This window comes from Cherax quadricarinatus, chromosome 49 (genome assembly GCF_038502225.1).
Source record: "Cherax quadricarinatus isolate ZL_2023a chromosome 49, ASM3850222v1, whole genome shotgun sequence".
Lineage (NCBI taxonomy): Eukaryota > Metazoa > Arthropoda > Malacostraca > Decapoda > Parastacidae > Cherax > Cherax quadricarinatus.
This window is the reverse complement of record NC_091340.1, coordinates 16,210,947-16,222,448: the sequence shown is the minus strand read 5'-3', so window position 1 is coordinate 16,222,448 and position 11,502 is coordinate 16,210,947. Positions and strand designations below refer to the sequence as shown.

The 11,502-nt window shown below is 38.8% G+C and overlaps 1 protein-coding gene across 2 annotated transcripts in view; it reads left to right on the top strand.

Moving 5' to 3' along the window:
* Nucleotides 1–5,128: 5,128 nt before the first annotated feature.
* Nucleotides 5,129–11,502, top strand: part of LOC128696939 (D-beta-hydroxybutyrate dehydrogenase, mitochondrial) — a 108,031-nt gene continuing 101,657 nt past the window's right edge. Inside the window, exons 1-3 of one of the 2 annotated variants that reach the window (XM_070095206.1) lie at nucleotides 5,129–5,266; nucleotides 6,993–7,190; nucleotides 8,158–8,241. In XM_070095206.1, the coding sequence (XP_069951307.1) occupies nucleotides 7,026–7,190; nucleotides 8,158–8,241 (249 nt within the window). In that variant the 5' untranslated portion in view covers nucleotides 5,129–5,266; nucleotides 6,993–7,025. Of the gene's footprint in view, nucleotides 5,267–6,890; nucleotides 7,191–8,157; nucleotides 8,242–11,502 lie in introns of those variants that run through there. The other variant, XM_070095207.1, reaches the window with a different exon arrangement.

The window sequence follows — 11,502 nt, the reverse complement described above, 5'->3', positions numbered from 1 at the left end:
GGCCAGGAGCTCGGACTCGACCCCCACAACCTCAACTAGGTGAGTACAACTAGGTGAGTACACACACACACACACACACACATTATATATATATATATATATATATATATATATATATATATATATATATATATATATATATATTATATAATATATATATATAATTATATATCTGAGTGAGTGTGCGTGTGTGTGTGCGTGTGTGTGTGTGTGTGTGTGTGTGTGTGTGTGTGTGTGTGTGTGTGTGTGTGTGTGTGTGTGTGTGTGTGTGTGTGTGTGTGTGTGTGTGTGTGTGTACTTACATAGTTGTGGTGCTTGTTAATAGCTAAAATGAGCAAGTCCCTTCCCTACTAGCAATATACACAGTACGAGGTGGTGAAGAGAACCATATTGAGTTCTTATGATCTACTCCCCATAAATTACCAGATGGCTTTTCGTTCGGTGAAACGTCAGCTTGGTCAATCATATGTTGACTACGCCCGAGACAAGGTAACCGCACTAGATCGTTGGTCTAGAGCCGCTGGTGTCCACTCTTTAGAGGGTCTGATATTAATAACTCTGTTAGAGGATTTTCATGCAAATCTCCTTAGAGAATTACAGAAACAACTCATATATCATCCGAAAAACTCTCTGGAAGAAACTGCTGCTTTAGCAGATAATTTCGAGGTGTCTCAAAGACTCGTCCCTAGGGGACGCGATTCGGAAAACGTGAAATCAATGCCGTTCAAAGGTAAAACACCATTGAAGAGTAATCCACTTACCGGCTACTCAGAGCTCTATCTCTCCCGAGTAGAAGACCCCTTCAGGGAAACCAGAAAATTACCAGGAAAGAATTGCACATGGTCCAAATCACCTTCAGCGAGAATGAAATACTCTTATTGTGCAAAGGAGGGACACAAACTGTCTCAGTGTTTCAAACGCAGAGACGACCTAGGAAACAACCGAATACACGGCCTTCCCTCTTAACTCATCTACACTACTCAACGCAACAGCGACTCTTGAAAATTATCGAGGAAAAACGAAAAACCAAGGGAAACTACGCCCGCTAGCTGACTCTCTGTGTTCCCACCTTTTTTCTCTTTAAGTAAAATGGGAATTACCGATCAACTATTGACCGAGATAAGCTCCTTTCGAGACACAGGTTCTTATCTAACCCTGCTTCGGGAAGGAATATTGGATCTCCCCAGGAGTTCCTACACTGGACTAGATGAGCTGTTAGAAGCCTTTGGGGGCACCTCTTTGAGAGTACCTCCATATAAAGTTTACCTGATAACCCCATTCTTTAAAGGTTGGGTATCCGTCGGAATTTCCATTACGAGTTTTCCTATAAAAAAACGTCGCCTTATTAGTAGGAAATGTTCTTGAAAGCACTTCATAAGTAAGGAGCGAGTAGTCATGGAAAATGGAACTGAGGATCATTATGCAGTAGAGGCCCATAAGGAGACCCTTCACTGTTTCCTTTGAGTGTGATGACCAGTGCCATGTCTAACCGGAACGGCGTAGACGCCTCTTCCAAAACTGTGAATGATAGTGCCGATGTGGAATTAGGAAATTTGTTCAGTGACTTAACCCCAGCCGATGCATCACTTCCGAGGAGGTAACGAGTATTGTGATTTTTCCCTCGTCTGACAGGATCCTACCAGATCGGAAAGTCCTGATGGAAGAGCAAAACTGTGACCCCTCTCTGGAGAATATTCGGAAAAACACCGTCCCTGTGGCAGAAGCAAGTAAGTCAACCCCATGTTTCTTTTGAGACAAGGAAGTGCTGAAAGAAAGGAGAATTTCTGGTGGCGAACCTTTAATTGTGCTGCTTATGTCTTTCAGAGACTTAGTCTGTGAAATAGCTCATAATAGTTCCATTGGAGGCCATCTAGGGCAAAAGAAGACGTTTGCCAAAATTGCTAAACATTTTTCGTGGCCCAAAATGCAGGAAAAGATAAAGCAATATGTGAAAAGTTGTCCCACGTGTCAGTTAATTGGCAAACCCTCACATAATCCTCCTTTAGCCCCCTCATTCCAATTCCAGTGAGTGGAAAGCCATTCTCCAGGATAGTGATCGACTGTGTTAGGCCACTTCCTAACATGAAGAAAGGGAACCAATATCTTTTCACTATCGTGCAGATATCCCGAGGCCATTCCCCTAAGGAAAATTAATGCTCAGGCACTAAAATTTTTTTCTCAGTTCGGTTTCCTTGAAAAAGTACAGTTCGACCAAGGAACCAATTTCACTCCTAAATGCTTTCAAAACGCTTTGTCTTACGTAGGAACGAAATCAAAGTTTGCTACAGCCTGTCGCCCACAATCACAAGGTGTTGTTGGAAGGTTTCATGAAACCATAAAAAGTAATGATTAGATCCTATTGCCAGCAATTTCAGGAAGATAGGGATGATGGGATTTCACTCCTGTTGTTCGTCCTCCGAGAGAGTGTACATGAGAGTTTAGGATTAGCTCCATTTGAACTCATTTTTGGGCACCAAGTTAGAGGACCTATGTTGATGCTCAAAGAGGCCTGGATGGATGAAACTGGCCCCACCTTTGTCCTCTCCTGAGGCCATAAAGAATCGTCTCTCAGTAGCTCGTGCATTAGCCACCGAGAATTTGAAACAAGCTCAAATAAAAATGAAACGACAGTATGACCGAAGATCGAAACTCCAGACATTTGAACCTGGAGATCAGGTACTAGTTTAACGATTCACTCCGGGTCAGCCCCTTCAACCGAAGTTTGAAGGCCTGTTGGAGGTGGTAAGAAGAGTGAACAACATGAATTATGTGATAACAACACCCAAGAGAAGAAACTCCGAACGGATTTATCATCTAAACCTGATTAAAGCTTACATTTCCCTGCTTTCTCCAATCAGTGCATGTTTGCCTAATCAGAGGGAAGAAACATCCCGGTCAGGAGACAAGGAATTAAGAATTCCCATACTCCTGAAAAATTCAGAAGCTTTGCAGAATTTAGAGACGATGTTGGTGTCCCTAGAATCAGAAAAAGGACTGGAAATGAAGGCTTTGATTCACCGGTATCCTCAATTATTTGGGGACATTCCGAAAACTTATACCCTCAGTTATCACGAGATAACTCTCAAGGTGGACACTCCAATTAGGCAGCCCCCCTACCATGTGAGCCCTTCGAAGCAAGCAAAATTAGAAAAGGAAGTGGTCTGGTTGCTTGCAAATGGATTAGCTGAACCCAGTCTTAGTCCATGGGCCTCACCGTTCATGCTAAGATAAGATAAGATAAGATAAGATTTCGTTCGGATTTTTAACCCCGGAGGGTTAGCCACCCAGGATAACCCAAGAAAGTCAGTGCGTCATCGAGGACTGTCTTAACTTATTTCCATTGGGGTCCTCAATCTTGTCCCCCAGGATGCGACCCACACCAGTCGACTAACACCCAGGTACCTATTTGCTGCTAGGTGAACAGGACAACAGGTGTAAGGAAACGTGTCAAAATGTTTCCACCCGCCGGGAATCGAACCCGGGCCCTCCATGTGTGAAGCGGGAGCTTTAGCCACCAGGCCACCGGGCCACCATGCTGGTGCCTAAACCCGATGGGACCAAACGAATGTGCACCGACTTCAGAAAAGTTAACTCCCTTACTATTCCTGATGGATTCCCTATCCCACGAATCGACGATTTAATAGATCAAGTGACCGGAGTCAAATACATAAGCAAGTTGGATTTGTTGTGTGGATATTACCAGGTGCCTCTCTCACCTAAGGCGAAGGAAATATCAGCTTTTGTGGTGCGAGGCGGCCTATACAATTACTGAGTCATGCCATTCAGACTCTGTAACGCAAGTTCAATGTTTCAACGTCTGATGACTCAAATGACAAAAGACTTGAAAGGAGTAGAAGCCTATCTGGAAGCTCTGGTGATTTTTAGTGATAGTTGGGATCAACACATGAGGCAACTCCAAGCCTTATTTGACCTCTTGGACCAGTACAAGTTCACAATCAACTTGTCTAAGTGTGAATTCGGACAAGCCAAAGTTAAATATTTAGGGTTCCGGATTGGTGAGGGCGAGGTAGCCCTTCAAGACGCCAAAGTCAAGTCCCTTATCGAATTCCCTGTACCACAAGACTGTAAGGCAGTGCAAAGATTCTTAGAAATGGCCGGCTGCTATCGTCGTTTTAGCCCCAATTTTGCAACTATCACCGTTTTAGCCCCAATTTTGCAACTATCGCCGTTTTAGCCCCAATTTTGCTCAAATTGCTTTTCCTTTAACCGAAGCCACAAGTCTTAAACTAAATTTACCTGGTCTTCTGATTGTGATCTAGCTTTTGGAAAATTAAAAAGACTACTTTCTGCCTCTATTGTGTTGCGAAGCCCTGAGTTCTCCCAACCTTTCATCTTCAGATTGACGTAACTTAACTATTCATTGGTGGTGTCCCTAGAACACTTTGACGTGTATGTAGGATCTTTCCCTTATACCATAATGATTTATTCTGACCACAACCCATTAGCATTTATCAGCTCTGTGAAATCAAAGAATGGCCCTATTCAATTTCTTTAAATTCTATAAAAGAGAAAGATAATGTAATTTCTGACACCCTTTCATTTCCCTAAATGACACTCAAACCTAGGCACGGAAATGTATTGTTCCAAATTAATTTTTGTTATTTTTACAGTCTATGATGACCTGTGAACTGATTCCACATGTCCCCTCTGGTTGGAGCATTGAGCTGAGATGAGTCCTAGATGTACATAGAACAATTTACCCACAAGACATCATTCAAGACCTCTCGCACCTGAAATTATTATTACGACCTGCGGTCGTGAGGGGGTGGGGGGGGGGAGGTGTTACGCTTGGTCAACTTATGCATTATTTCGAGCCAGTGTCACTTAATATCATATTGCGAACTTGCTTGTTAGTAGCTGAAATGAGCAAGTCCGACTGTATAATATTATCTGTGGCCTCAAATGAGTTACCAAACGGAGTCATGTAAATTTGTGTACATAGTAAAATTATTTAGGTTAGGTGTAACAGTGCGATATGTGAAGTACTTGGTAACAGCCAGTTTCTGGTTAACACGCTCACCCTCTAAACGTATGTCACATGACCTACCTTATGTCAGGTCACCCCTCCCCCACTACAGTCAGTAGCAGCCGATCTACAGCTCAGGGTGCATTGCTTGGAAGTCCTCCGTTGTAACAGAGCCGTGTTCCCTTAGATCATACTTAAGGTGCTCGTGGGGGACTTACCTGCACATGACATCCCATGTCAACTATTTGATATATTCACCGATGATCTGAAAACCTCCAGGTAAAATATTATTAATTTTATTCGTGTAATTAGAAATGAATCCTTAAGGTCCTGTACATATTTATGTGTAAATACAATTATTCACTCGTCAGATACGAGAGGAAAACTTAATATTTTATTATTGATATGTTCTAAGGAAGAATATATTAAAGGTCATAAATTTTATACTTGTGATTTTTTTTGACCCCTTATGAAAAGTAGAAATTAATCAAGTTATTGTACCTCGACATCCTCTTAAGTGAAAACGAAGATAAGAGGGCAATTATATATAGGGAGGTATCACCTATATACCTGGAATGGGGACCCTCATCCTTAGAGAAGACAATAAACGTACCTCAGGGAAAACTCAAGGTTCTCCCCGGAGCTGTTTAAATATTTTCTTCTACCACCTCCTATATATTTTCTATTCTAATTGAACATTTATTGATGAAGAGAATACATGTGCAGAAAAACACAAACTACCCCACTCGTTTCCTCCCCCCAATGGAAAGGAAAACCAACTTTCTCATGCAATTTGGAAAAAAAAAAAAAAAAAAAAAACGCACACAACAGTTAAGCATAAACGTGTATGTTCATACCAAATATCTTCAGTACATAGGTATACAGCCACCAACTCCGACATTACAAGTATACTCGTTATACACACCACTACCAGAAACAAGCACACCGTTACAATAAGAATAAGTAATTTCACAAAAACGCGGCAACTAAGCCACACAAAGCACAATATGTCCTTTCTATGTACCAGTTAACAAAACCATAATGTAAGGTGATAAAATTGTACCTCTACAAGATTCTCCTCACAAGGGGCCGTCTCGTCCCCATATACATCTATTTGCACCCATACACATATACACACATACGCATATATATACATACGTATGCATTCACACATTCACACACACACACACACACACACACACACACACACACATATATATATATATATATATATATATATATATATATATATATATATATATATATATATATATATATATACCACAGGGAGGAGTACAAGATCAGCAAGTACAGGGACATTAGCCAACAGTATCAATTTGTCCCAGTGGGATCAGAGACCTTGGGATCATGGGGAAAAATGCCACACGTTTCCTTAAAGAATTGGGTTCCAGACTCATCGACACCACCAGGGACCCAAGGGCAGCCACTTTCATGTTCCAGCGCCTCAGCGTCGCCATCCAGAGGGGAAATGCTTGCTGCATACTTGGCTCACGTCCAGCCTCAGAGGAGCTGGAGGAAATTCATCATCTTTGATACATTGTTCCATTGTATTCATGTTTATGTTTTTTCTGTAAATGTATTTTGTTTATTAATAAATGTTCACATAGAATAAAAAATATATAGGGGGTGGTAGGAGAAGAAAATATTCAAACAGCTCTGGGGAGAACCTTGAGTTTTCTCTGAGGTACGTTTATTGTCTTCTCTGAGGATGAGGGTCCCCATTCCAGCTATAGAGGTGGTACTTCCCTATATATTATAAATATATATATATATATATATATATATATATATATATATATATATATATATATATATATATATATATACATGCACATAGTTTTTAGAGTTACCTCAGGAGACAATATCTTATCAGTAGCAGGTGTACATGTTACTGACACCGGGTGCGTCTTCTCAGTACTTACCCTTCGAACACATCATATCTGTGAGGACTGCACTTCATGCTAACAAGTGCTAAACGTTTTAGATTTCAGAAAGGTTTTCCAGGGCAATCCTAAAGATGTTTTGGACGCTGGACAAAGTGGTACGAGTTATGTTCTGGGGTGGAGCCAGCGCCATCATGGCGTGTGTGGTCAGTGCCTTGGGCCTCGTCTCCTGCATGGCAGCTTTCACTGCTCTGTGGCTCCTCACTGCTGCTATTTACCTGTTCAGAGCCGACATGAAGGTGAGTCAATTTTTACTCCCTAATCAAGCTAATGAGCAAAATTTTCTTTTGTCAAAAATATCATTCGACAATATAAATCAGAGATTTTTGCTACTATATATAATTTAATTATTCTGGTGTAAGAACTAGGCCTATGGAAGGTTCAGCTCTTCACTTTATCTTTTCAAATTAAAGTGATTAAGAACAAATATATATTAATTACATATGTGATTCGAAATTTTTTTTTTGAGGTGTCAGGGTAATGATGGTATATTATGTTTCTTTCTTTGCTTAAGCAAGTTTCTCTCTTATCAAGATTACTGGTCATAAATCTTGTACTTAGTGTTTTTCTTTTTGTTTAAAAAAAAAAAAAGAGCCAAATACATAAACGTCATAAAACACTGAAGGAATTTATGGCATTTATGTTTTATAAGAGGAAGTGTAAAGTATTATTATTATTATTATTATTATTATTATTATATTATTATAATTATGGGGGAGCTCTAAACCAAGTGTAAAGTAGCTTAAATTCCTAGTGTCAAACTCCATTACAAAATTTGACCCTGTAAGGTTTTTCCTTCAACTGAATTTTTTAGTATTTACTGCTGAAAGCTGTTAATGTCATCACTTTGTGATTTTACGAGTAATCTTGACTCATCAGCCTCTCACAAAGAAAGTGCATTGCTTTCTAATCTTCTTAATTACTTAGATACAACATTCACATTATACTCTCACAGCAAGTGCGTCTCATATTATATGTATTTTGTAATCGACTAAAACTGTGGAAATATCTGAAGTCATATTTATTCTGACACCACAGAACTCCAACCGTTAATACAATTTCTGAAGAAATATGTTTGTATTCAATTATATTTCTGACCAAACATTATTACCTGGGTAATTTTAACTTTACAATGGTTTATTTTATAACGAATATTTTATTAAATATATTATACGTATATAATGCATTCTCACTATAATGTTTCAGGAATCGGCTTTGGGGAAGTCAGTGATAATAACCGGCTGTGACTCGGGCTTTGGTAACGCCTTGGCTCTCCACCTTGATAAACTGGTTAGTAGGTCTCATGCATTGCATGCATGATTTTAGCGATTATTTTTTATTAAAATAAGCTTTGTTTCCAGCTACGCAATAAATAAAGCACCCATTTAAAAATGATTTACAGCAGTTACTGGAAAACATTGATCACGGGAGTAAAAATGGGACGAATTTTGTGAAGAATGCAGATCCTCTCTAAAAAAAGTTTAAGCTAAATGGAAGACGAGAATTGATAATTCGATGCAGTTATTCATTAAATAAGGTTTTAAGTAATCCTGGTAACGCTGCATTCTTCACCAACCTGAATATATTAGTCTTGAATATATTCTGATTTATTATCAATAAAAATAATTGTGAAACATAATCAGATATAACCATTTATAAATGTGATATTTCTAAACATTCAGCCAAATTGTTAAGCTTACTACTGAAGTTATACACAGCTGCCTGTCAAGAAAGTTATACACAGCTGCCTGTCATGAAAGTTATACACAGCTGCCTGTCATGAAAGTTATACACAGCTGCCTGTCATGAAAGTTATACACAGCTGCCTGTCATGAAAGTTATACACAGCTGCCTGTCATGAAAGTTATACACAGCTGCCTGTCATGAAAGTTATACACAGCTGCCTGTCAAGAAAGTTATACACAGCTGCCTGTCATGAAAGTTATACACAGCTGCCTGTCATGAAAGTTATACACAGCTGCCTGTCATGAAAGTTATACACAGCTGCCTGTCATGAAAGTTATACACAGCTGCCTGTCATGAAAGTTATACACAGCTGCCTGTCAAGAAAGTTATACACAGCTGCCTGTCATGAAAGTTATACACAGCTGCCTGTCATGAAAGTTATACACAGCTGCCTGTCATGAAAGTTATACACAGCTGCCTGTCATGAAAGTTATACACAGCTGCCTGTCATGAAAGTTATACGCAGCTGCCTGTCATGAAAGTTATACGCAGCTGCCTGTCATGAAAGTTATACACAGCTGCCTGTCATGAAAGTTATACGCAACTGCCTGTCATGAAAGTTATACACAGCTGCCTGTCATGAAAGTTATACACAGCTGCCTGTCAAGAAAGTTATACACAGCTGCCTGTCATGAAAGTTATACACAGCTGCCTGTCATGAAAGTTATACACAGCTGCCTGTCATGAAAGTTATACACAGCTGCCTGTCATGAAAGTTATACACAGCTGCCTGTCATGAAAGTTATACACAGCTGCCTGTCAAGAAAGTTATACACAGCTGCCTGTCATGAAAGTTATACACAGCTGCCTGTCATGAAAGTTATACACAGCTGCCTGTCATGAAAGTTATACACAGCTGCCTGTCATGAAAGTTATACACAGCTGCCTGTCATGAAAGTTATACACAGCTGCCTGTCATGAAAGTTATACTCAGCTGCCTGTCATGAAAGTTATGCACAGCTGCCTGTCATGAAAGTTATACACAGCTGCCTGTCAAGAAAGTTATACACAGCTGCCTGTCATGAAAGTTATACACAGCTGCCTGTCATGAAAGTTATACACAGCTGCCTGTCATGAAAGTTATACACAGCTGCCTGTCATGAAAGTTATACACAGCTGCCTGTCATGAAAGTTATACACAGCTGCCTGTCATGAAAGTTACAAGTCAAGAACCTAGTTAGAGAAATGAACATAAAAGCATTATTCTAAGGAGGAAAATTTTTTGAAACATTTTACTCACCAGATTAATCAAACATCAACGTTAATACCTGAACTATATATATATATATATATATATATATATATATATATATATATATATATATATATATATATATATATATATATATATATATATATGCAAAACAACCACTGTGAAAGAATATAGAAATTCCAAGCGCTTTTGTGACTACTCACATTATCAATGAACAATGAAAGTAATGCATCAAAGGAAGGCATATAAAAGGTCTAGCCCACACCTCACTATCACATCCCACAACAAAGCAACACCTGACGCGGGATTCGTAAGAAAGGGAACACTGCAGCAGGCCCCCTGGCCCAACTAGACAGGTCCTTCACACAACCCAGCAACAAACTATTCTACCCAAGAATTAAGAATTTTAAAATTTATTATTTGTCCAATGCATTATTAAATTCTTCCCAAATTATATTAATTATAAATGGATCTAATTTATATAAACCGAAGGAAATATTCATATTATTGTCAAAACTGCTTTTTATGAAACAAGATTCAATTATATTCCTGTCGACCATGGACTTGCTTGATACAACTTTCTCAACTTTTTGAAAATCAATTGGATGGTTAAAATCTCTCACATGAATAAATAGAGCATTGGAATCTTGTCCAGTTCTAATGCTATATTTATGTTGTTTTAATCTTAGTTCGAGATTTTTACCAGTTTAACCGTAATAAACTTTATCGCAAATTTTACAAGGAATCTTATAGACACATCCGTCAGCATTTTGGGGGGAATTCTTTATCAAAAGTTTTTTTTACTGTATCAAGATTTTCAAATACAACTTTGATATTAAAAGTCTTAAGAAGAGAATGCATATCAATCAAGTTTTCATGGTAAGGGAGAACCAACATATTTTTAGTTGAATAAGGTTGGTTGTCCCTTTTTGGACTGTAAAAAGTATTTCTAGCAATTTTAAAAGATTTATCAATTACGTTTCTTGGGTATTTCAAATCATTACCTATTTCATAAATTTTGGATATTTCCTCATCTATGAACTCTGGACTACAAATACGTAAAGCTCTCAAAAACATTGATGAGAAAACAGACAGTTTAACTCTATCTTGATGTGAAGAATAATACTGGACATATGAACAGTTATTTGTAGGTTTTCTGTAAATTTTAAATTTGAATTCATTATTACTCTTAATAATTAAAACATCTAGAAAAGGCAACCTCTTCAAGGGGGGCTCCTTGGCAGGGCCGGATTAAGAAGTCTCCGGGCCCTAGGCTATTCAGATCGGCGGGGCCCCTTTGAGTTACGGGTAAGCGAAGCGACCCCTTCCAGCTTGGGGGTGGCGGGGGGGGGGGTGGGTGTGAGCCTGTGTAAGGTCTAATTAAATACATTCTGGCTATTTAGATTAAATTTAATAGGGAAAGTACATCAAGACAACCAAAACCATTTACCAACAGCCATAATAACTATCTTGTTAAATCATGCATTTTAAAGAGAATAAACTCAAGACAGCATAGTATTACTAGATTAGGCTATTAAAGTAGTGACATCATGTACCTATTATATTCAGCATAACCACTACAGCACTATTAT